General features: G+C 37.3%; 1 protein-coding gene across 7 annotated transcripts in view; it reads right to left on the bottom strand.

The window, feature by feature from the left end:
* Window positions 1-27,447, bottom strand: part of MGA (MAX dimerization protein MGA) — an 87,174-nt gene that overhangs the window by 14,938 nt on the left and 44,789 nt on the right. For 2 of the 7 annotated variants that reach the window (XM_012766489.3, XM_076004266.1), the window contains exons 10-14: window positions 22,885-23,111; window positions 21,229-21,411; window positions 20,469-20,535; window positions 19,010-19,197; window positions 2,423-2,553 (exon numbers count right to left, since the gene is read on the bottom strand). In XM_012766489.3, coding sequence (XP_012621943.2) covers window positions 2,423-2,553; window positions 19,010-19,197; window positions 20,469-20,535; window positions 21,229-21,411; window positions 22,885-23,111 — 796 coding nt within the window. Of the gene's footprint in view, window positions 1-2,422; window positions 2,554-5,726; window positions 7,235-7,413; window positions 7,705-13,044; window positions 13,666-15,317; window positions 15,613-18,679; window positions 19,198-20,468; window positions 20,536-21,228; window positions 21,412-21,445; window positions 21,651-22,884; window positions 23,112-27,447 lie in introns of those variants that run through there. The other 5 variants (XM_076004263.1, XM_076004264.1, XM_076004265.1 and 2 more) reach the window with 5 other exon arrangements.

Raw genomic sequence — 27,447 nt, 5'->3', positions numbered from 1 at the left:
ATTTTTAGTTGGCCAATTAATTTCTTTCTATTTTTAGTAGAGACAGGGTCTCCCTCTTGCTCAGGCTGGTCTCAAACTCTTGAGCTCAAACGATCCGCCCGCCTCAGCCTCCCAGAGTGCTAGGATTACAGGCGTGAGAGCCACTGCGCCCGGCCTAAAATTAATTTTTTCAGAATGTTAGTACTTATTTAGGTTGTTTCCTAATCTTTACACCATCAGGAGGAGAATTACTGAGTACAAGAAAGCTATGCACATCTTCAATTGACTTTAGGAGATGTCAAACTAGTAACAACAATATATATTCCACTTACAGTTATTTGAGTTCCCACTGCTCTATACCTAGGTAACAGTACTATCAGAAATTTCAATTTTTGCCAATTTTATAGGTATGAATTGGTAATCACTGTGGTTTAATTTGCATTTCCCTAATTACCTGTGAAGTTCAACAAATTTACATGTGTTTACTGGTCTTCTAGGTTTCCTCTTCTGTAAACTGCCTGTGAATATCCATTACTTTTCTATTGGATCATCTTTCTTATTGATTTATAAGAATATTTTTATTTCCTTGATATACTAATAATCCTTTGTCACTTATCCATATTACAAATACTTTCCTTATAGTCTGAGTTTGCCTTTTCACTGTTTTCATGATATCCTGTTAGAATTTTGTCATGACAGGAAGCCTGTTCACTGTTCTGTGGCAAGCATATCTTGCTTTTACTCTGTAAACCTTTATCTTGCTCTTGCTCTGTACACCTATCTTGTCCTTCTTCAGTAAACTTCACTTCATGCTTGCAAAAAAAAAAATTAAAAAATTTTAATTCATATTTTAAATTTAAAGTTCTAAAAATTTAATTAAATCTTTCATTTTTTTTTCCTTTTTGAGACAGTCTTGCTGTCACCTAGGCCAGAGTAGTAGCATCATCAAAGCTCACTGTAACCTCAAACTCCTGGGCTTAAGCAATCCTCCTGACTCGGTCTCCTCAGTAGCTGCAACTACAGATGCACAACATCACGCCTGGTTAAATTTTCTATTTCGCTATTTCGTGTATGTGTTTTCTATTTCGCTATTTCGTGTGTGTGTGTGTGTGTGTGTGTGTGTGTGTGTGTGTGTGTGTGTGTGTGTGTGTGTGTGTGTGTGTGTGTGTGTGTAGATTGGGTCTTGCTCTTGCTCAGGTTGGTCTCAAACTCCTGATCTCAAGCAATCCTCCTGCCTTGGCCTCCAGAGTGCTAGGTAGGTGTGAGCCACTGCAACAGGGCCTAAATCTTTTAATTTTTAATCTTTAATTTTAATCTGTTCCTTTATAGCTTGGGCTCTTTGTGTGTGCTGGTTATTCTTGGCCCTTTATTATTCCAATCCATTAACATGGTATCTCTCTCCATTTATTGAATTCTTTCTCAATGTCTTTCTATACAATTTTACAAAAGTCTTGCACAGCTTTTGTTAGATATATTCCCTGACAGCTTTTTTTCCTATTATTGTAAATGATATTTTCTAGATTACATTTTTTGTTTGTTGGTATTATTTAGAAATTTGATTTTGGTATACAGAACTTGTCCAACAATACTGCTGAACTTTTTTTTAGTTTTTAAAGGATCTGAATTCTTTCAAGCTTAACCGGTAGGTAAGTAAAGTAGCCTACAAATAGTTCTGGAGAGAGAAAAACTACTAGTCCTATTTTCTACTCTTTAGACTTTCTTAGCATCCATAGGGATAAAGGGATCTCAACTCACTGCTACTTTCATATGGTAAAGAGATAAGAGGAAAAGTACAATGTCTGGCAAATATATTTTTCTTCCCTTTTCTCTCTCACACCCAAATCTAGAATTAATACAAGGCTTACTAAAACAGAAAATGAAATAAATTTTCCTGAGCAAGTTGTCATGCCCTCCATATTTCATCCCATCAGAGGAACAGGTAGAAAAATTTTCCTGACTGTATCTTACCTGTTCAACTAGTGAAGTAATCAAACTTAGAATTTCATTCTTTATTCTTCTGAAAAGATAAACTAACCTCTGTTGAGTAAAATCTACTTACATCCGTGAGTATGCTAGCTGTGTACATTATCTCATTTAACACTTCAAATGGGGGCACTTTCCTCATTTCATAGGTAAGGAATACGAGATTCAGAGATATTAAAGACTTGCCCAAGGTTAAGTATTTACAAACTAACAAAACTATTATCTTAACACCAGTGTATCAGGCTCCAAAAGCCTGTTATTGACATTTACACACTGCCTCCTAGCAAGGACCAAGAAAGGTTAATTATCTCCAAATTCTTGCTCCTCTCATCTATACTAATTAGAAAAAAAATAGAGGAATAAAGAACCAGGTCAGTTAACCAGAGCTTCTAAAGAGAACATTTAGTTTTGTTTCTGGTTACAAAGCAACAGTAACAATCCAAAGAGATATAAGACTTACGGCTGTTTAAATGACTGTGTGTGGGCAGCTGTGGTCTTCATGTGGGCAACATTAATTTCCTCTGAGAGCTCTTCTATAGTCTCAATGTCCACCTGTTCCTCATCATCCTCAATGTATTCTACACAGTTATTCTGAAATATATCATTCCAACAGTAAATAATGTATTGGGAGGCAAGCACACCTAAAATTTTCAAATGCATGCTTCCCTTATAAAACCTACTAGTGCCAAATATACCATGAGTACTGATAATTCTAAACTTATTAATCATAATAAGGAATTAAGTCAGAAAGATAACACATGACTAGAATTAACAACTAAGAAGTATACTGTAAGTCAAAAATATATATTAAACTGAACAGAGTCTCCAAAGGGCTGCAGTGAAGCTTTAGTGTTATTGTTAGTGGACAAAATTCAGGTACAGGTATATTAATGCTTCATAAATCTTAAGGTCAAATAACAGTAAAATAAAATTTGGTGAGAAAAAAGGTAGAAAGGAGAAAAACCCAGGTTCTTTTTTAAGGGGCCTTCATGACTAACACTGTATCAGCTACCCACAAATCAATACACCTTCACATACATAAGGCAGGTATGAAAATAGAATACAACTTAGCCTTCCAAGTCTCTCAACCCCACAGAATGAGAGCTTTTGAGGAATTTCAGGTTTTAAAAGAAGCCTGAGATTGTTATACTTCCTTATTATACCAAAAAAGGAGTCAATCAAGTAAGCATATATTGAGCCCCTGTCACAGAAACTCACTGAATTTGTTATGTAGATAACATATTATATGGATATATAAAATACAATTATATAGATATATAAAATAAGCAAATATATTTAAGTCCACCTTTAAAAGTAGTGTTTACTATGCCAGAAACTAAACATGGGATATTTTTTCTGTTAACTATAATCATACTATACCAGAGAGGCACAACTCAAATTAAAGTATCTCAATCACCTTATTAATTCTATGCTTAAACTTGTTGGAAAAATTACCCCTAAATTATAGGCTCCATAAAGCTGACAGATGCTAAATGTAAGCCATCATTTATGTTCCCCACCCCAATTTAAGTACAATTTAAACAATGTGTATTAAATTTAAAAATGTAAACAATATATATTATTTTGTTTTTTTGGTTTGTTTTTTTTTTGAGACAGAGTCTCGCTTTGTTGCCCAGGCTAGAGTGAGTGCCGTGGCATCAGCCTAGCTCACAGCAACCTCAAACTCCTGGGCTCAAGCAATCCTGCTGCCTCAGCCTCCCGAGCAGCTGGGACTGCTGCTGGGACAGGCATGCACCACCATGCCCGGCTAATTTTTTCTATATATATTAGTTGGCCAATTAATTTCTTTCCATTTATAGTAGAGATGGGGTCTCGCTCTTGCTCAGGCTGGTTTCGAACTCCTGACCTCAAGCAATCCGCCCGCCTCAGCCTCTCAGAGTGCTAGGATTACAGGCATGAGCCACTGTACCCGGCCAACAATATGTATTAAAATTAACTTTATGAAGCAAAATCGACAAAATTCCAACAGAATCTAAAGAGGTAGTAATGTAGGTAGATACTTTACAAGATTTAAACTGAACAATGCCCGCCATCTGTATGGTTTTAACTGCAGGCTTTGTAAATAATATCCAATAACCTCCAAAATGGAATATTTAAAGTGGCTACTCATGACTTTCTTCACACTATTGCAATATAATGTTGATTATAAGTATAAATATAGGTGTGGGAAATGGACATAAATACAATGTAGAATTTAGATTTTAGAGATCACTTAATGTAACACCCTTACTTTAAAAAACAGTGTAACTTGTTTGTCTCATTCTCTGTTAGTAGATTCAAGCAATGCCTCCTTGGATGATTAAGACACTTTTAGCTTCTATTAAGTCAGTTCCACTGACAGCAAAAGTTTTCACTGGTTTTAAAGCTGGACTGTTTTTTGGTCTGTTTACCTGGCCTGACTTACGAGACTCTGCAAAAAGCACAAGATCTACAATATAACTCTAAACTCAATGGATTTAGATTCTTCAGATACCTAGAGATATCCATCCTTGAAAAGGATTAAGCTATAGGTAGAATATAAGGCAAATGCATACAGAATTATCCAGTTTTAGAGCTAGATCCTCATTTACAAATGAGACAACTGAGGTACAGAAACAACCAATAGCGGAACATTAAAATATATAAACATTTTAGAGTTTTAAAATACTAATCTTTATGTTATATTTTATCTGCTTAGGGCAGTTAGGCATTAACAGAAAAGGACCAGATAACAAAGAGGCTGAATGATCTCAAGTGAGATTCTAAAACAACCAGCTGCATAACAATCAGTGGAGAGGGCTGTCATCTGCTGTAGAAGAGAAGGACAGAGTTTAGGCTCCAGGGCACCCCACAGGCATCTGGCTCTGGTCTCCTTATGTTTTACATCAGACTATATGTCAGGGGTCAGCAAACCACAGAGCATCACCTGTTTTTATAAACGAAATTTTACTGGAATACAGCCACACTCATTCACTTATGGCTGCTTTCATGCTATAACAGCAGTTGATTAGTTGCAACAGAAAACTAGCCTGCAAAATCTAAAATACTTACTAACTGGCCCTTTACAGAAAATGTTTGTCCAACTCCTGCCCTATATCATACCCAACTTCTAGTTACTTAGTTCAGTAAATACAATCATAAGTAGGAAGCCTATAAAAATATTTCAGGAAAATAAAAAACTATATAGGTCGTATTACAAAGGATGATGACCCAAAGTCTAGAGCGTAAGTCGTAGAGACTAAACAACTAATTTTGGGAGATAATTAAAAAGCAACTTTAGGCAGGATTATATTAAAATATTAAATGGATGGTATTTTAAAATTTTTTTAAAAAAGAAAAACAACTCTTTAAATGCAGGTGGGTAACTTCTCCTCCAGTTCTACGGCCACCCATTTCCTGTTTCTTATTACATCCACCAGAAAAGCTATAATATAATCACCTCACATAGAAAATGCAAGTAATGATTTCAGGATCTAAAAAAAAAAAAAAAAAAAAACCCAACTTGGTAGGGATTTAAGCACCTACCCCCCAAAGATTTAAGGTGGCCTTCCCATAATACCAGATAAGTCTCAATGAATAATACAAGCTCAATAAATGTTGCCTGACTGATACAACCTAAAAATTACAAAGTCAGTTAATCATCATCTAAACCTCGGAATCCAACTGAATGTATTAGGTCTTATTGATCTTCTGGAAAAGCTACCGTCTCTAATAAATCATTTAAAGCCTTCAGGTTTCAGTCACAATAAAAATGGGCTCACCACCTTTTCTACATCATCAACCTCCTCACTCTGGTAGTCAGTAATAACATCCACAATTTCATCAATAGAATCATCGGTTTTCTCATTCTCATCTTCCTCATCATCCTCTTCCAAATCCAAAACAGTGAAGTCAGCACTGCTTCTCCCACCCTTCTTCTCTTGCTTTAGTTTTATCTGTTCTCCTGGTAATAGTAAATGACCCTGAAAATGTCCATTCCCTCTGCTGCCTTTTGTAGCTCTTCTAGGAACAATGGAAAAGGCTGGAGGATTAGAAATCCTACTCCAAGAATCACATTCCATTTTTAGAACTCTGGCATTCTCAATAATTCCACTTTTTCCCAGTAAGTCAGAGATGCCTTGTTCTTGAAACACATCTGAATTTTCTTGACATGTCTTTGTTTCTTTAATTAACTGCTCATCTGCCTCTTTCTTACATTCCTGTGAAGTTCTAACAGATTTCCGTGTCAAGGGGCCCTTCAGATGTTTTCTCCATCTCTCCCTAATGCTGTGCTTCTCCAGAGAGTCTCCACATCCCTTCTCCTTTGCTTCAGGCTGTGGATTAGATTGCTGCTCCACAACTTTGCTCCCTGATAATCTGAGTTTACTTCTTTCCTTAGAGATGACTAAAAATTCATTTGATTTTTCCTCTGGATTACCTAATCCTTTTTCCTGTTCCACCTTCACCTCACCAAGTTTTTGAAGCTGTACTTTACTTACATTTTGGACTGTCTTATTACTGGCTTTTTCAGAAATGGTCCTAACTTCAAGAATGGTCATTTTTTCCTTTGAACTAGTATGATTCCTAGTCCCACACTCTTCATTAATGTCTTTATCGTCTTCACCTGTATGTGACCCAGTGATACAAGAGTGTTCAGTAGGTTTGACAGTTGAAGAAACAATTTCTGTAAGGCATTCTTCATCCAAATGATCTCCCCCATGTTCCAAGGAATCATTTAGGGTTTCTTCTGAGACAATAGCTCCTGAGTTTTGCCTTATTATATTAGCCTCAGGGTCTACAGCTTCTCCTTCTGAATGCAGAGCCTTCTTAGTTTCCTGCTCTCTTTTTATAGACTTTGTTTCATCTTTCTGATCTGCATTCTGGGATTCTCTCTTCATCTGAAGGGAAGCAACATGTTGAAGAATGGAGCTAGGAACAGGCTTTTGTCCTGGGAGCTGAAGCAAAGCAAAACTACCAGACTGGAGAGGAATAAGACTGGCTGTACCAACAGGCTGTCCTCCTGAGCTATAAGTTATTTTGGTTTCAGAGCCTGTTTTACTTGCAAAGCTTTGCGGTTCAGGAGGAGAAATCCTCAGGGTCAATGTGCCAGCCTGAGACACAAAACTAGGTCCAGAGGAGAGCAGTGATGGTGCCTGAGTGATAACATTCACTGCTGAAGAACCAACAGCCTGAATTACAGGATTCACGACAGAAAAAGCAGAGGATGAAGTGGAAGATGGTGGAGTCTCAGAAGGTTTGGAAGGAGCAGGTAACCGGATTCCCACCACAGACCCTGTTTAAAAAAAAAAAGAAAGAAAGAAACTTTTAAATCACCACTGCCCATGTCAAGATTTCCACGGTATGCTTTTCTTTTTGGTCAGGTGACTACAAGACACTAAGAAAAACAACTCTGGTGTATTAACCAACTGAGTCAACAAAAAAAATTCATCACAAAGATCTCCAATTTCATACCTGGGTTCCGAAACATGACAGGCTGTAAATTGGGCTGGGTATTTGAGCCTCTAAGCTGATGCAAAGGTAGGAGCTGGACAATTTGCCCATTGGGGTGCCTAAATAGGTTCATTCCACTTGGACTCCTAACAGGCTGCAAGATCATCCGATGTCCCTGAAGTTGTGTGTTTGGGACAGCTCTAAGAGTAGGAGAACTCTGCTGCACTGGAATTAGTAACAGCCGAGGTCCAGGACGTTTCACTGTGTTTGGAGAGACCTGTGGAGCAGCCACTGGAATTTGAGGGGCATTTTCTGAAAAACAGGAAATGGAAACATAGTATCAAAAATTCCCCTTTAACATATGTAAGGAAAAAACTATCAAGATCTATGCTGTAAGTAACTTCTTTTTTTGAGACAGAGTCTCACTTTGTTGCCCAGGCTAGATCAAGTGCCATTGCATCAGCCAAGCTCACAGCAACCTCAAACTCCTGGGCTCAAGCAATCCTTCTGCCTCAGCTTCCCAAGTAACTAGGACTATAGGATGTGCCACCATGCCTGGCTAATTTCTTCTATATGTATTAGTTGTCCAATTAATTTCTTTCTATTTTTAGTTCTTGAAACACATCTGAATTTTCTTGACATGTCTTTGTTTCTTTAATTAACTGCTCATCTGCCTCTTTCTTACATTCCTGTGAAGTTCTAACAGATTTCCGCGTCAAGGGGCCCTTCAGATGTTTTCTCCATCTCTCCCTAATGCTGTGCTGCTCCAGAGCGAGATGGGGTCTCGCTCTTGCTCAGACTGGTTTCGAACTCCTGACCTTGAGTGATCCACCCGCCTCAGCCTCCCAGAGTGCTAGGATTACAGGCGTGAGCCACTGCGCCTGGCCTGTAAGTAACTTCTAATTTGAATTATAAAGTTGGTAAAATCTTGTACCCCTATAATGCGCTACTTATGACTGAAAACAATTTATTTTAAACCCTAGTATCAGCCAGACATTGTGGAGCTTTACATTTAGATTAGTAAAAAAGAAAGCATCAATTGTCAATGTGCATTTAAAGAGATAATGCTTGAAAAACATGGGTAGGCCTTTAAATCTAAACTCTTGTTAAAGTTAAATGGATCATTTATAAGATTCTCTTCTTCACCTTAAAAATTAAGGCTGGTAACCTTTATTAGACTTCTGACTCAGTTTCATAGCTTATATTCTGGAAAGAGAAAGTCAAGGACCAAAAATCCTTGGTATAAAAGGCTTCTTGGCTTTTGAAATTAAAATTCACTAACAAATAAGCAAAGCTTAAAGATTAGTGGAAATTATTTTTCAAAAGGAAAAAAATACATACCCCCCCCCCCAAAATGGAATGAAATTAAGAGACATCAAAGAAACAGGGAAATAAAGCCTGGTTAGGAAGAGGCAAAAGATAGTTTTAAAACAAATACAAAAAGCAGAAATTTAATGCCGAAGATGTGAATTCAAAGAGATTTTTCAAACCATTAATAGTACCTAAAGACGCACGACGCACTTTAAGGATTGGACGACAGATTTAGAAATACTAAGGACAAAGAGGCCGGGCCCGGTGGCTCACGCCTGTAATCCTAGCACTCTGGGAGGCCGAAGAGGACGGATTGCTTGAGGTCAGGAGTTCAAAACCAGCCTGGGCAAGAGTGATATCCCATCTCTACTATAAATAGAAAGAAATTAATTGATCAACTAATATATATAGAAAAAATTAGCCGGGCATGGTGGCGCATGCCTGTAGTCCCAGCCACTTGGGAGGCTGAGGCAGTAGGATTGCTTGAGCCCAGGAGTTTGAGGTTGCTGTGAGCTAGGCTGATGCCACAGCACTCACTCTAGGCTGGACAACAAAGCAAGACTCTGTCTCCCAAAAAATAAATAAATAAATAAATACTAAGGACAAGGGAAAAAAAATAAGATGGGTAATCTATTATAGATAGATTTTGTTTGGATCATAGAAATAAAAAGGTAGAAAGCATAAATGAAAGCATAAGCATAAATGAAACTGTCTAACATCACCATTCAAATTAGTAAACATATTTAACATTGTTGTTGTTGTTTTTTAGACAGAGTCTCACTCTGTTGCTCAGGCTAGAGTGCCATGGTGTCAGCCTAGCTCACAGCAATCTCAAACTCCTGGGCTCAAGTGATCCTCCTGCCTCAACCTCCCGAGTAGCTGGGACTACAGACATGTGCCAACCATGTCCAGCTAATTTTTTCTATATATTTTTAGTTGTCCAACTAATTTATTTCTATTTTTAGTAGCGATGGGGTCTCACTCTTACTCAGGCTGGTCTCGAACTCCTGAGCTCAAAAGATCCTCCCGCCTTAGCCTCCCAGAGTGCTAGGAGTGAGCCACCACGCCTGGCCCAACATTGTTAATAAATAAAACTTTAAAAGTTTGTCACTAAAAAGAAAAAAAAAATGAACAAACCAAAGATTTGAACTCAATATGATTTTCTATTAGGCACTCTACCTACAAAATATACCAAATTTCTAAAAGTCACACTTACAACATGTAGAGGACATTTATAGTTACATACAAATCCAGTGCTACTATTAAAAATGAAATATTCCATCCCTCTGTACCACATTAAGAAAAAATAATAAATAAATAAATAAAAATAAAAATGAAATAAACTAGCACTCTGGGAGGCCGAGGTGGGCGGATTGCTCGAGGTCAGGAGTTCAAAACCAGCCTGAGCAAGAGCGAGACCCCGTCCCTACTATAAATAGAAAGAAATTAATTGGCCAACTAATATATATAGAAAAAATTAGCCGGGCATGGTGGCGCATGCCTGTAGTCCCAGCTACTCGGGAGGCTGAGGCAGTAGGATCACTTTAGCCCAGGAGTATGAGGTTGCTGTGAGCTAGGCTGATGCCATGGCACTCACTCTAGCCTGGGCAGCAAAGAGAAACTCTGTCTCAAAAAAAAATAAATAAATAAAATGAAATAAAATACAAAGATCAAATTGTTCATGAAAATAATAGCATGCAATTTAAACAAAAAATCTATCTATGAATTAAGAAACATGTTAATGCTCCTGAACTTTTCAAATTAAGTTTTGCAGAGTGATTCAAAATCTAAACTATCCCAATTCAGAGAATGAAAACATTCTTTAATATAAACTCTAAATAGGTGTTTATTTAAATGTAGGCAAGGGATAGAAGAGAGAAAAGGAAAAAAGGGCAGTCAAATGAAAAAGTCACAGATAACTAAGTGCCCAAGTTGGGATCCTATTTATGAATGGAGAACAAAATTACACACACTTCCTTAGAAGCAACAACTGAGTCAGCTTTTTTTTTTAAAAGAAAGATGAGAAAATTTGTTATTATTAGTATTTTCTCAAGTGGTATTATAGAAGATACTTTTAGGTACAAGTCTTTGATATTATGTCTTTAATATTACTCCAACACTTTCTAAAGCTTTCTTCATTAACAGGAAGAGAGCAAGCCATATGCTCAAGACATACAGTAGCTAATGGTAATTCAAAAGTATATTTTAGTATTATTGTTTCCAGTACATTTAATTATGGGGTTAATCTCTATTATGACAAATAATGCTGGCTTCCAATTAATGTTCTCTTTAAAATACATTTAAGTAAAACAGTAGTTGATTTAAATAAAAATATTAAATAAATGATGATACAGGCCAAGCGCGGTGGCTCACACCTGTAATTCTAGCACTTTGGGAGGCCAAAGAGGGAGGATTGCTCAAGGCCAGGAATTTGAGATCAGCCTGAGCAAGAGTGAGACCTCTATAGAAAATGGAAAAAAATTAGCTATTCGGGAGGCTGAGGCAGAAGGATCGCTTGATCCCAGGAGTCTGAGGTTACAGTGAGCTATGGAGCTATGATGATGCCACTGCCTTCTAAGCCTAAGAGACAAAGCAAGACCCTGTCTCCTCAAAAAAAGACAATGGTAGAGATGGGACTCATAGCAAAATATGTCCTGAATAACTGAGAAACAACAGAACTACAAAGAGAACAGAAAACCCTGCTTATAGCTTCATGATAGAATTAAGCGTAAAAAGGTTAGAATCCATATGGTTTGGAAGACATGATCTGTTAAAATAAAACAAATATAAACCTTGAAGTTCAGAGTAGGAAATCAAAGCAACTTTACCAACAATGACCTCACTTCCAAAACCATACAATAAACTGATGTTTTACAGGCTTATTTATCAGAAGCAGAAGACAAACAAATTTAGTATTATGATTTCACTTTTCCTTTCAACAAAATTTCAACTTACAACCTAACTCCCATTCATTTTTATCTAAAGGATGGGTAAGGATTTGGATTATGTCACTAAATACAAAAATTAATAGGAAAAATAGTAATAATCAAGACAGAACTGCTGTGGGGTATTTATTCAAATACTTCAAATCCTGTGAAGTCTTTCTTTTCCACATTAATTCCTCTTGGAGTGGGCTAAAATAACCACTTACTTTAGCTAGTTGGGTTTGGGTATAAAAATTACAATAGTGTAGCATATTCCTATTTCAAATTCACTTAACTTACTAAGCCAACAAGAGAAATATTTTAACGAAAAAGCTGATAAATATAAAATATTAGAGTCCTGAACAAATATGCATCCTTATTTCTACTTTAATCAGTTCGTGTATAATAATTAAATAAGTAACAGGGGCCAAGCGCGGTGTCTCACACCTGTCATCCTAGCACTCTGGGAGGCCGAGGCGGGAGGATTATTCAAGCTCAGGAGTTCGAGACCAGCCTAAGCAAGAGCGAGACCCCGTCTCTACTAAAAATATAGAAAAAATTAGCTGCACAACTAAAAATATATAGAAAAAATTAGCCGGGCACGGTGGCGCATGCCTATAGTCCCAGCTACTTGGGAGGCTGAGGCAGAAGAATCGCTTGAGCCCAGGAGTTTGAGGCTGCTGTGAGCTAGGCTGATGCCACAGCACTCTACCCCAGGCAACAGAGTGAGACTCTGTCTCAAAAAAGAAAAATTAGGTACCAATTCATAAGTAACTTTTACTGTACGAGAGGCTAGAATAGCAGGAGTGTATTTTAGTCTTCAGCAAGACAAAGGAAAGCCCTCAGTTTGGCTATAGCATAGGAAGCCCTCTCATCTCTCTTTTTTAATTAAAAAGTATCACCCACTCCACCTCAAAAAGAGCTAGGGGTGCATGAGAGATGTGCACTCCTAGCTCTTAACACATAGCAGGTTGCACTTCCTCCCATGCCCACCTTAATGGCTGCTCTACTGGCTCATAGATTCAATCCCATCTGCATTATTGCACTATCCTTCAGCCAGATGTCATTCTAATGTTTTCTGAGTGTTTTTAGTATCCCCTGAGGCAATCTCCAGCCCCACTAAACCATCATTCAAGGCTGTTCACGTTACCTCTCAAGGCATTACGTATTGTTTTTATTAACGTCCTGGTTACAAAACTGCATAGATTTTCATGATTCATCCTAATCTTGTATTAATCATGAGCTCTATTATTTTTAGTGTTCACTTTTGCAGAATACAAAGATTTTAAGGAATACACATATCATGTTATAGTGGAAATACCTATACTGTTATCCTGATATATCTATGATCCTAACACACCCACAAAGATATATAAATACCTGTACAGTTAAGCAGCTAGTAACATCTAGGCCTTACCTGGTCTCTGGCTCACTGGTGGACTCCCATTAATTCCTGAGAGTATAATAGGAACAGAACCCAGAGCTGAAGTTGGTGTGGTCACCATGGAGGAAGATGCAGCTGTGGTCACCACGACTATGGAAGTGGAGGCAGTGGAAGCAACAGGAAGAGTTATGGTTGGAGATGCTACCAAAGACTTAGGTAAAGCAACTGAAGCCACAGGGGTAGTTATCCCAGTGGTTTTGGTAAGGTTCACAGTGGCTGTAGACTGGGTAGATGTTACAGGGGTGCTGGTATTAGTTTCAGAGACCTCAACACCCCCTGAAGTGGTGGCACCAGAAGAGTAAGTAGTTTCTTTAGTTTCCACGTCAGAAATAGCAGTCATAGGTGTCACAGCAGTAACATTTTCTAAAAACACTTGAGGGGTGGTAGTGACAGCAGCAGTCACAGGGCTGCACACCTGAACTGGCTCAGGAGAAACCACAGGTGTGACGACCATTACTGGAGAAGGTCTGATACTGAACTTCTGTGGCCCTGTCAGGGGTTGGGGTGTGCTAACTCCAGGTATCTTCTGCTGCAAGGCTCCAACTTTACTCATCACAAACTGTGTGAACACACCACCAGGAGAGGGTCGAGCCGCTGCAAATAAAAATTTGCAGGTCAAAAATCTTCAGTTCTCATATTAAGTATTTTATCCTTTAGTGACTGTGCTTATCAACATTTATTGTACACCACTGGGTTAATTTCTTACAGGTACTACCTACCTGCATTATCCGTGTCAATTTTCATCCACCAAATCAAACACTTCCCTCAACCCAAAACAATCTCTTACAATTCTAACAAGAAAAGGATTAAAACTGGGTGTTCCTACTGAAATTCTTTTGACTATGCAATATATTCAAATTGTCAAGACACTAAAAAGACAATACAGCAGCAAATAACTTCATCACCTTTAGATGAAACTTTTAGGTTTTAACAGATCAAAAAAAGTAAGAAGGACAGGATTTTTCTCCCCCAATTCCAATTTTAAAACTTGTTTCCTCCATTTCATTCCTCCTGTCCAGTACATCTACCTCTTTATGGCTGTCATACTATGAGACAGTCAAGTATTGCATATTCCTAAAAAACATAAAGATATTTTTCAAAGGAGAGCAGGATAGGGCTGGTTTAAAAAAAAAAAAATCACAATTAAAGGTGCTTTTAAAAAGAAGTAAAACAGGTTCTTTTTAAGACATACAATGGCTATCCTCTATCTTCACACAACTCTAGCTTCAGCAAGAGATTTCAATTTCCTGTTAGAGGAATAAGAATACACAATTGACATTTTTACTTAGCATTTCTAAATAGATTTGAAACAACAAGAATTCAATACACCAACCATAGATACTCTCAATACTAAAACACAAATCCTTCAAGAAGGTAATTTATTACAGACTCTAGCACTGAAATGTTAAGCAAGAGGTTTTTAGTCACAGAACAGTGATGGATAGAATAAAGTAATGTTTCTAAAATTATGTTTACAAAAGCCTTCTATTTTAAGCCTATACTGACCTACCTCACTAGCTTGTGCTAGCTCCTTGGTTTCATAAGTTCAAGGAATAAACATATGATTGGTGCCCAAAAAAACCAGTCCTCACAGGAAAAATGGTAAAATAGAAAAAAATATTTTTAAGGGTTTTCTCTTTTTAAAAACAAAATAAAAATCTAAGTCTTTTCTATATTAATAAGATCATTCTAAAGATCTTGAAAATAAAACTGTAAAACTATTCAATTCATCTAGTTCAATTTATCTAGTATTGTAAGTTATCAGAAAAGTTACAAAAAAATAAAAAAGAAAAGAAAAAAAATTCAGCCAAGACAGACATCAAGGCCAGGTGCGGTGGCTCACGCCTGTAATCCTAGCTCTCTGGGAGGCCGAGGTGGGGGGATCACTCAAAGTCAGGAGTTTGAGACCAGCCTGACCCTGAGCAAGACCCCGTCTCTACTAAAAATAGAAAGAAAGAAATTGGCCAACTAAAAATATATAGAAAAAATTAGCCAGACATGGTGGCGCATGCCTGTAGTCCCACCTACTTGGGAGGCTGAATCAGAAAGTTGCTGTGAGCTAGGCTGATGCCACGGCACTCTAGCCCAGGCAACACAGTGAGACTCTGTCTCAAAAAATAAAAAGACATCAAGAATAATGCCAAATTCTATACTCCTCTAAGTTTTACAACCTCCATACCTATGCCCACTGGCCCAGCAGCAGCAAGTCACAGGCCTTTCCAAATCATATGTACAGTACAACTTACCAATTGGCCTTTTTGCCGGAACAAACGCCTTCAGATTCTTCCCAGGACGATTTGTTGTAGCGCCGGAGGATGCCATTTTGGAATTGGATGTTGAAGGCAACAGGGTACGTGGTTTCCTGGATGCAGCCACCTTGGCATTGGATGCTACCTTGGAGATGACAGTACTGAGGGTTGAGAGGTCCAGGACTGAGGGTCGCAACCTGCCTGTGATATAAGCAGCTAGCCTATTGGCTGGATGCAATGCCCCCATCTGTCCCAATAGCAACTTAGCCTGCGGGTAACTCTTACCATTAACCTGAAACAAGTGGCAAAGAGAAATTCTGTAAAGATAAAATTCTCTTGCTAACTCCTCTCCCTTGACAGGGGTTTCATTTTTTACAAACTTTTTATAAATCTATTTTTCAGATTTAAAAGGGGAAAAAAGTAGACTTTTTCCATTCAGGATAATCTAAGTAATCAGGAGGTTAAAAAAAAAAAAAAAAAAAGAGCTGTCACCTGATATTCTGAACTAATGTCATCTCCTTCATTTTGTAGTTTGGAAACAGAGAATCTAAGAAATCATCATTCTAAATTCTCGATATGTAAAAGATACAATTTAAATCTAAACAATTGGAATCACCCAATTGTTTTACTTGTCAATAAGCACATCTGGTTAAAATATTAACAATCATCAGCAAAAATGAATCACCGTGTTACACAAAAACTGTCTGATAAGACCACAGAGGCATAATGAAGCCCTCACATAAGGGTCCTTTCAAGTATCCTTCATATTTGAAAGATATATGGTGAATCTACCTGAAGTCATAAGAAAACCATTGTTATACTAACTTAAACCACAAAGTTACCTCCATTTTTGGTTTTCGAAAGGCTCAACTTTAAAGATATTAATTATCTTCATCTTTTGGACAAAACATGGTTTCAAATTAAATGCTCATAGATAACTCACTCAAATTCTAGATACAGTAATTAAACTGTCAGAAGAAAGGGAACCAACAAATGAGGTAAAGATTCTCTCTGCTACCTGAGCTAGTTAGATTGCCTATCCTGGTTAGCAGCATAGCTTTCTTCTTAAAAAAACCTCCTAAGTTTCTTACCCATGTTCTCTAGGTCATACTGCTGAGTAAATCTAGAAAAGTAACCTTTTCTGTGTCTCCTTTTCATCATTTAAAAGTGGGAGGAGGAGACAGAGTGAGGTGGAGTCTACTGTATAAATTAGTAGGGAATAGGTGAGGAAAATGGCTACAGCAAGCCACTCCATCTTCAAAGACACAAACAAAATTACTCTTTGCTACTTAAGTAAACTGTGATTATTCTCAGGGAAATCAGGAGTATCTCTGTCTTGAGTTTTGTACAAAGAATGTAGTCTTTCCACCGAAAGTAAAATTTACTATAGTTTTTTATAAAAACTAGGTCAGATACCCCTATCTGCTCCCTTGGGCCTGCTTTGAAGACGGCTCATCAGCTTCCCCGAAGTCTACATTACTGCTGCATGACTGCTTATGCAGCTATATTCTATGGTGGCTTTTTTTTTTTTTTTTTTTTTTGAGACATAGTCTCACTTTGTTGCCCAGGCTAGAGTGAGTGCCGTGGCATCAGCCTAGCTCACAGCAACCCCAAACTCCTGGGCTCAAGTGATCCTCCTGCCTCAGCCTCCCAAGTAGCTGGGACTACAGGCATGCACCACCATGTCTGGCTAATTTTTTCTATATATTTTTAGTTGGTCAATTAATTTCTTTCTATTTTTAGTAGAGACAGGGTCTCGCTCAGGCTGGTTTAGAACTCCTGACCTCAAGCGATCCGACCACCTCGGCCTCCCAGAGTGCTAGGATTACAGGCATGAGCCACCGTGCCTGGCCTTCTATGGTGGCTTTGTTAGTCCTAGGCAGAAAAGAACACAAAATTTCTATGCTTGTATTTTACAGAGTCTGATCTCACCAGAAATGATCTCAGGCAAGTCTCTGCTTTCAAAGTATCAATCAATAAATGAGATAAAGAGAAAACACTGTTCTCCCCATCATTTAGAGTTTAAGAAATACCAACAGAAGCAGTTACATAGTATCAGTGAGAGTGAACTGCAATAAAAAGTTTTTAATTAAGTAGATCAGTCATATTCCACTGGTGACTTAGAAACAGTCAATCTAATAAGAGTCAAGTTATCTTGTCAATAACATCAGATACTTCCACACATTCGCCACTCTGATATAAAAGTGCACTTAATGTCACTGAGCAAGTAGAGAGAATCTTTCTGACTATATGACTTACATTTTAATTCAAGACTTCTCTTCAAATTTTCTACATGCCAGCATAATTTTACTAATATAATCTGCCTAAATTATTAAACAGCAACAATAGAGATATTTGCCCTATACAATGATTACACTGGCAAAAGTCATGTGAATCCAAAAAGGAAAAAAATTAAGTAAACATGGATCAATTTTTTAAACTCTTATGTATCTGAATAACACATTAAATTAAAAATTTTCCCCAAATTTCCAAACATACTGCCTATATTAAAGTCAATTTCGTAGAAACAACCCAAGTGCCCATCAATTCATGAGTGGATTAATAAAATGTGGTATATGTATACCATGGAATACTACTCAGCTTTAAGAAACAATGGTGATACAGCACCTCTTGTATATTCCTGGATACAGCTGGAACCCATTCTACTAAGTGAAGTATCTCAAGAATGGAAAAACCAGCACCACATGTACTCACCAGCAAATTGGTACTAACGGATCAACACCTAAGTGGACATATAGGAGTAACATTTATCGGGTGTCGGGAGGGTGGGAGAGGCGAGGAGGGAATGGGTATATACAACCACAATGAGTAAGATGTGCAACGTTTGAGGGATGGACACACATGAAACTCTTACTCGAGGGGGGAGGGGGGCATGGGCAATATATGTAACCTTAACACTTGTACCCCCATAATACGCTAAAAATAAAAAATAAAGTCAATTTCATCTTCCCCTTATCCCTAACATCCTATATGAGGTTTTGTTTCAAAAGCTGTCTGCCAATAATAAATTCCAAGAACTAGACTGAATCTCTGACTATCCTTGCTCAGTTGTCAAAGTATCACTAGAGCCCAGGTAACAAAGTTTAAAAAGAACAACTTTCTGGGAAGACTAGAAAGAAATTATAAGCCAATATAAGGCTCCACATTTCTGTTTGTAAATGTGCCAAAAATTCACTCTAGTTATGCATCTAACCTAGGCCTATTACAAAAATATAACGATCACCCAGTTCCCAGGAAATGTAAAGATAAATGATATAAGACCCATAAAGGGCTCAGAAAAATCACAATGTTACCTAAATATAAAAAGGTGCTATACCCAGATTAAAGATAATTCTCACCTGGATAAGCCCAGATGTACTTGAACTGGGTTTACGTTTATAGGCCACAAGCTTCCCTGCAGGAGAAAGCCCTGCATAAAAAGGCAGACCTTTGCCTCCATGTAATCTCTCCCTCACTGAATCCAAGGCATCTGTCTGCACAGGAGAGATATCATCCATTTTCCCAGGGGACAATGGACCATCAGGAGTCTCTGATCCAGATTTCTCAGCCATATCATCTTGGTCTTGACATGATGGCATAGAGATTTTCACACGAGAAGAATAAACAGGAGGGTTCTTCTCACCCCGGCTCTTTCGCTGAGAAGCCAACTCAATGATGAAGCTGCCCACCTTAAGTGATTGTGGCATGCTGCTATTGATGTGCTGGGATAAGATGCTCAAAATCTTGTTTCGATCCTCCTCCCAGTTGCAGTCTGAGATGATCTCTATCAGTTTGGTGGGACCACCAGGTGACCTCTGATGCATGTAAGAGGTAGAAGAGGATTCCCCTTCATTGCAGGAAGACTTCCAGCTCTTTTCTGATTAAAAAAAAAAAAGTGAAAGATATTTTTGCATCACAGCATTTCCGTGCTGAACTTTGAAAGAAATTCAACAGTTTCTCATTGTCTAAGTCCCATGTACTTTCAGTGGTAACCTAATACATACGTTTAATATTCACAATTTAGGAGTTTTCCAAGAAGAAAGATCCCGGGTCACTATCCTAATCCTACTGACTGGGCTTTAATAAATAGGGAGTCACTTTAACAGTGCTCTAAAAAGCTAAGAGCTTGCAAATAAAGCATGACATACAACCAATGTTAAGCTTAATTGCTATAAGTTACTATTCTGCTATCCATATAGGCAAAGCACAGATACTTTTAAGATGCTTTGAAACATCTGAAGGTTATAGTCAATCCTAAAGAATAAGGGAGACAGTGTTCTGATTTTTTAAAAGTATACTCTACCTCTAGTTTCTAATGCAAAGACTTCTGAATTACCTCTGTGCCTCTAGATGTAACTGTTCCATTCCAACATTGTGTGCAGATCACTCAACTATCCAATGTATTGCTATCCATGGCAACATGCTGACTAGATATAAATTTCACGAGACACCTAGATTTCTACGGCAGAGCTTCCTAATCAATGTACTACAATTACAGGTATATCAAGGACACAGACCCCCATAGCCCTCTCAGGGTGCTCTTGCTCTCAGGCAGGTTCCCTCCACCCCAGCAGCTTCCTTAACTTACCTCAATGTGCTATACAAACATTATCTTTTTTATGTGTATACTATGACATTTTTAAAAAGTTAGGAAGAACCGCTATTTAAGTGTCAGAAGTCTTAAGACACATAACCAAAAATGAATAGGTAATTCCTTGGCCACTACCTCTCATCATCATAATTCTTCCAATAGCCTCTGCTAGATAAATCAATGATATTCCATCCTTTCTACCTCTGCATTTCCTCAATGGTGGCAGCTATGGAGGACCTCAGGGAAAATTTTAATAGCTAATGATGGCAATATTGATGGGATTTGGAAAGAAGTTTAAAAAAAAATTTCACTGACTTCATCCTAAATGTCTCTCACAATAACATAGCTAATCAACATGAATAAATTTTCTTTTATTTTTGAGAGCAGGAGTGTTAAACAAACCAAATAATGGGAAAAGACTTTACTTATTATCTCTATTTTTGTCAAAAGCTAGATACAGGGTAGTAAACATAGACTGAATTGGTAGTGTTTCCCACATTCTAATCCAGAGCTATATAATTACTATCAAATGGTAAGATCTAGTTTTTAATTCTGACCTTGTGATTTATCCTCCTCCAAGTCACAGGTGAGTTGTTTTAAGGGCTGTTGTTCAGAATCAGGTTCCTGAAGGGAATAACACAGAAATAATTCAATCCAACATATATTTAATATTAACAGAAACCAGGACACAGCATTAAATCTCTCACAGAAGCTTAAATCAACAGAATAATTAAAATGTCAACAGCTTCACTTCTGCACAAATTATTACTATCATATCAAATCCCAAGAGGCTGAGGCAGGAGGATCACTAGAGCCTAGGAGTTCGAGGCTGCAGTGAGCAATGATCGTGCCACTGCACTCGCAAAAGCAAGTAGTCTTGCCCTCAGATGTCCTTGACAGTGATTGAGTAATCAAGAAAATAGTTAACATTGTATTTTATAGTGTAGTAAAGGAAAAATACTGTTTAATGAGACAGGCTTCAGTTACTTAGAAAATTCATGAATGTGGAAAGATGTCCTAATAATTATAGATAAAAAATTTAATTAAAACCAAAAATGTTATTCTTTTAAAAAAAATTACTCCAGAGTTGGAAAGAATAATACTTTTAACAGCCCTAAGAAACAGATCACTAGAATAAGGTACACAGAGAAATAAACTGATATACATTTCATGTAAGCCTTCTCTGCCCTACAAGAAGTAGGGCAGATTCATTATTCTGATAGTAAATAAATTCTAATTATTCTTATAGTAATGCAAATTCTAATACCAACAATGGAAACTGGAAGTTAAAAAGAAATTATGCAACAAGTAATTCACCTTTACAGTATAGTTCTCAGGACTAGAATGACATGAGCTCTGCTGCTGAAATGATGGAGATGGGGAGGGGGAGGGGGAGGGTTGTCTCTGTTCCTCTTTTTTTCGTTCATATACTCGAACTCGGGCACAAGTCATCATACTTTCAAAGTACAAGTAGACCGGATCTTTGTCCTCTTCCCGAATCTGTAAGTTTCATACAATAAAACATTCCATACAATGGGGAAAAAAGTCTCCTAGACTCCAAAAGAAAAAGGATGCTCAATCTTTATTTCTATTACAACAGTTGAAATTTTTAAATGCAAACTTTAATATCAAATAGGACAAGTACAGTTCATATGTGCTGAATCTTGGGGCACTCGGAAAGGATCTGGTTCTCTATTAGGAAATTTCAGATCACAGCAGAGCAGTGCATCTCAAATTATCTGTGGTAAAGAATGCATTTGTTAATTACCAGTCCATCATAGACTGGTACTTTAATAAATACAACAAAATAAATTACTAAAAAAAAAAAAGACGTGTAAAATGTAAGCCCAAGTATTTTAGCATAATAGATTCACTCTAATCAACCTGCTGTAAAAGGTCCTAAATATGTACACTTACTTTCTATTCAGTTGACCCTTGAACAACACAAGGTTTGAATTGCATGGGTCCACTTATATGCAAATTTTCTTCTGCCACCTATGAAACAGTAAGACTAACTTCCTCTCAACATGAAGACAATGAGGACAAAAACCTTTATGGGAATCCACTTCCACTTAATGGAGAATAAATGTATTTTCTCTTCCTGTTTTTCTTAGTAACATTTTCTTTTCTCTACCTTACTGGGTGTAGACAATAAATATACAAATTATGTGTCACTCAACCAATTGTTATCAGTAAGACTTCAAGTCAATAGTAAGCTATTAGTTAAGTTTTGGGGGAGTCAAAAGTTTTATGTGGATTTTCAACTGCACAAGGGATCAGCACCCTTAACCCCCATGTTGTTGAAGAGTCAACTATACTTATATCATCACAGACCAGTAACAAAATGGTTTTAGGCTAGCACTGCTACCAAGACCACATTTAATAGCACTGTACTAAAGGATTTTCTTCAATTTAAATGGACTGGGAAGACTGAAATGGATTTGATAATCAGAATTGCTTAAGCTCTTAATACAACAAAAGAATCAGCTTTTACTTCTACCTACCAGTCTTCACATAGTCACATATCAACTGTTATAACTGTTTAAGATTTTAAATTTTATTTCTATTACATTATCACATATAAAAAATGTTTTTAAAAGCTTTTCCTTAATGTTATTCTAATAATATGTACGACATACATCTCAATTACTCCATATTCTATACTAAAGAAATAATAGTAACTTTAAAAGACCTTTTTCAAGTAATGTAAAAAAAAAAAAGCCCACATTTCTATGATCTTCTTTAAGAGAGAGATGGCTATCTTTAAAACTAACTACTACTTACCTCTACTTCTATGACATTTTAAAAGTGCCAGTAACTAAACTGATTAAACCAGAAAGAAAGATGTCTTACAGACATACTACCTGAAAGCAAGTTGATTAACAGAATAGCACGCAAAAAATCTGGTTGAAATGCATCATCTTTACAAATGACTTTTGTAACTTGTAATAAAAGATGAAACTCCAAGCTTACCACGGGATTGGGTTTGGGAGTATATGCTCGTGCAGGTTTAATTCCAGTGAGCAGTTTGCCCTTCACAGTAGTAGATAAAACTTCTGGCTGAGGCAACAACAATGGTTTCATAGGCTCAATGACAGAAGGCGTTGGGATATAAACTGGCTCTGGATCTACTTCACCTTCCACTTTTACCCATAATGGGTAATGTCGTACAGGCTGTTCAGGTTCTGTTTCACATATAGCTTAACAAAAAAAAAAAAAAAAAGGATAAAATTTAGCAATAAAGTTCAACACTGAGGTATTGCCAAAACAAAATATGCTCCTTCATAAAAGGCAGTAACTCATTAAACAATGAAATAGATGCCCCCTAAAAATGTTTAGTTGCCCTCATGTGCCTTAATTTACTCACCCATTAACCAAATATTTACTGAACACCTACTATCAACCATATACTGTTTTAGGCACTAGAGTGAATACAGTTATGAATAAAACAAAGTTTTTCCCCTCAAAATTTAAAATCTAGTAGGAGAAAAACTAATAAATATATAATATCAAGTAACAATAAGCCATGTAGAAAAGCATAGCAGGGTGAGGAATGAAGAGTTAAAAGGAGAAGGTATTATATTAAATATTTAGCATGGTCAGAGAAGACCTTATTTAATGAAAAGATAATCATTTTTAACCACACTTTACTTTATAAATAATAACAAATAGTTATTGAATCTTACTATTCAATAGTTGTAAGTACTTAATTTTAATTCCAACAGTCCATTAGATAGATATCATTCCCATTTTACAGAAGCTGAGGTTCATCCCACCAGTAAGAGGCAGAACCAGATTCAAACCCGATTTAGCTCAAGAGTTAAAGCTGTCACTGTTGCATCCTAAGGACAAATTGTAATCAAAAGACAAGCTTAACTCAGAGTGGCTGCAAAAATATTTCTATCAACATAAAGGCGGTGAAACTCGACTAAGGTAAAACTATACTATCAAGTTCTGCACACCATTCCACAATGTAAACATATATCAAATATCATGTAGTATATCATGAATACATATAATTTTTACCCATCAATAATCTAAAAAAAATTCTGCACAAAGGAAAACATGCATTTATTAACTTAACCAAATTAAACAGAGGACCTAGATTAAGAGGCACCTTGTTTTATTCTTTAAGTTAACTGCCCATTGCCATAAAAAAGATAGCTATTTTATATTTTAATGGTCAGTCCTCAGACAGGACATAAAACTGGTTCTAAGCCGAAGATCCAAAACCTTTTACCTCAAGGTACATAAAATGTGAGTGGCATTCACACTTAATTCAAATACTTAATTAATCTTTCATGACAAAGCAGAATTCCAATACTATCTGATTTTAATAAGAAGTGTATTTGCTCTGAACATTAAGATTCCACTAGAAAAGAACAGCTCAGTGTGTAAGGGGCTCCTAAGGCAAACATTGTTTAGAGGATAACCACAGAATGTCAGATAAAGGCTTGAAGATTAAAAGGGGTAGGGGGAACCATCGCTAGAAAGTGACCCAGCCAATTACTTAGGCAGTTACCAGTCTCCGTCGTCTATCTTTTAAAACCTGTCTCATCTATCACAAAATTCATAAAGGTTTCTAAGATCCTACTATTCACTCATGCATTCAAATAGTTGAATACCTACTACGTATCAGACTTTGGAGATATAACAATAAACAAAATTGATGAAAATCCTTGCTCACTTGTAAGCTTTTGGTGGAAAGAGGGCAAGACAGGCAATAAGACAAATTTAAAAATATGCTGGAATATGGTATGTGCTTAAGAGAAAAAACAAAGCAGGAAGGGAAATAACTAGCATGTGTAGTAAATGTGTATGAGTATGTATTCTGAGGTGAGGTTTTCAATTTTTAAAAGAGTAGCCAGGGATGCTCTCACAATGAAGGTGGTATTTAGACACTCTACTACACATTTTTGTAAAAACTTCATTGTATAATGTTGCTAATTATTTTATACACACATTAATTCTATAAAAATAAGTGTCTTGGGAGTAAGAAGTCTTTGATTTTTTTCAATCATCTTTCAAAAACATTTATAAGTCCATAAACTAAACACTGTACTAAGATTCCTTTCATCTTTTTTGAAATCATATCTACAAAATACAAAGTGTAGTACTTCAGCAAAAATACTACATAAGATGTTAAGAATGACTATTCACATTTCTCTTAATCCTTCAAAAACAATCAAAGACAACTCTAAAGTTTCAACTGTGAATAACGGGAAATAGTGGTTCTAATAAATAAAGGATTAGGCTGATTAAGAAGGGTAGAGTTTAGTTCTGTGTAGGATACGTTTAAGATTGAAATGACAGCAACATAATAAAATAGGATAGCGAATTAAAAATCAGGACTGTCAATAGCAGAGACTACAATTGAAGCCATGAAAATGGACAGATTCCCTACAAGTGCAAGAACAACCAGACCAAACCCACACACTGCATGAGCCTGTTGTCCACTTCATTCCTTTATACAGCCTGGGGTCCAAGATAGAACACTTCTCTATTCCACTCTTACTCTTTCCCCGAAACTCAGAAAAAAAGGAATAAGTAAACGCAGGAAAACACAGAATTAAAGGGAGAACCAGAGTAGCACATATTCCAGGACAGGAGGCAAGAATAGAAATCAGTTTCAGAAAAAAATAGGGGCCAGGTGCTATGGCTCACACCTGTAATCATAGTACTCTGGGAGGCCAAGGCGGGAGGATTGCTTGAGGTCAGGAGTTCAAGATCAGCCTGAGCAAGAGCGAGACCCCGTCTCTACTAAAAATAGAAAGAAATTAATTTTCCAACTAAAAATATATAGAAAAAATTATCCGGGCATGGTGGCACATGCATGTAGTCCCAGCTACTTGGGAGGTTGAGGCAGGAGGATCGCTTGAGCCCAGGAGTTGGAGGTTGCTATGAGCTATGCTGACACCACGGCACTCTAGCCAGGGAAACAAGAGTGAGATTCTGGCTCAATTAAAAAAAAAAAAAAGAAAAATTAGCTGGGTTGGTGGACTACTGGTGTAGGCCAAGCTACTCAGGAGACTGAGGCAAGAGGATCACTTGAGCCCAGAGTGTCAGGTTGCAGTGAGCTATGATGCCACTGCACTCTATGCTGGGCAACAGAGTGAGACCTTGTCTCCAAAAGAAAAGAGTATCTTCTTATTTCTATTCAAACGCCTTCTAATATATATTATTAATACCTTCCCCAAAACACCTAGCATTATTATCATTCTGTCTCTGGGCTCTCAGTAAGCCTTTTGTTCATGAGAACTTAAAACAGCCTTAAAACATTATAGGATTTGAGGTATTTCTGGCATTTAATAAATAATAAATGTGTCCTTTTTATCACATACCTATTTCAGCAAATTGACAGTAACCTCTTAGAGAGATAGACTTTGTTTTATTTATTTATTTATTTAGAGAGAGAGTCTGGCTGGGTTAGTGTGCCCGGGTTAGTGTGCTATGGAGTCAGCTTTGTTCACAGCAACCTCAAACTCCTGGGCTCAAGCGATCCTTCTGCCTCATCCTCCCAAGTAGCTGGTACTATAGGCATGCGTCACCGTGCCCGGCTAATTTTTTTTTATATTATTTTTAGTTGGCTAATTAATTTCTTTCTGTTTTTAGTAGAGATGGAGTCCCACCTCTTGCTCAGGCTGGTCTCGAACTCCTGACCTCGAGCGATCCTCTGGGCTCGGCCTCCCAGAGTGCTAGGATTACAGGCGTGAGCCACCGCACCTGGCCTGGATTTTGTTTTAATTGTCTATATTCTACCTCCTCTCACTCCTAGAATTGTCCACAGTAATTTCACCATAAATGAATCCAGCAGAATCTCACTGTGGATTTATTTCCCATTTCCCCAATTTTGAATGAGATGTTCAAAATCCCTCATTATGAAGTATTGTCCCATTTTTTCTACATGACTGTTTCTTATTAATCTGTAGACACATTTACATATTCTGGATATAGGTTTTCAGTTAAGGATTGCAAATATTTCCTCATATCATAGCTGACATTTTCATTCACTTACTGTCTTAAAGATCTGAATTTCTTTTTTCTTTTTTCATCAGAGACACGGTCTCACTCTGTCACCCAGACTGGAGTGCAGTGGTGTGATCATAGTTTACTATAACCTCCAATTCCTGGGCTGAAGTGATCCTTCCACCTCAGCCTCCTGTGTAGCTGGGTTTACAGGCATGCACCACCACACCCAGCTGATTTTTAAATTTTTTCTATAGAGATGGAGTCTCGCTATATCGCCTAGGCTGGTCTCGCCCTTGGCCTCAAGTGATCCTTCCGCCTCAAACTCCCAAAGTGCTGGGATTACAGGGAGTGAGCCACTGAGCCTGGTATAAATTTCTTTCTTTTTTAGACAGAGTTGCTCTGTCACCAGAGTAGAGGGCAGTGGTGTCACTGTAGTCACTGTAGCTCACCACAACCACACACTACTGGGCTTAAGCCTCCCTCCTGCCTCAGCTTCCCAAGTAGCTGGGACAACAGGCATATGCCATGACATCCAGCAAATTTTTTTCTATTTTTTGTAGAGATGGA

This window comes from Microcebus murinus, chromosome 6 (assembly GCF_040939455.1).
Source record: "Microcebus murinus isolate Inina chromosome 6, M.murinus_Inina_mat1.0, whole genome shotgun sequence".
Classification (NCBI taxonomy): domain Eukaryota; kingdom Metazoa; phylum Chordata; class Mammalia; order Primates; family Cheirogaleidae; genus Microcebus; species Microcebus murinus.
Note: the sequence above shows the minus strand (reverse complement) of the source record. Positions and strands in the feature narration are given on the sequence as shown.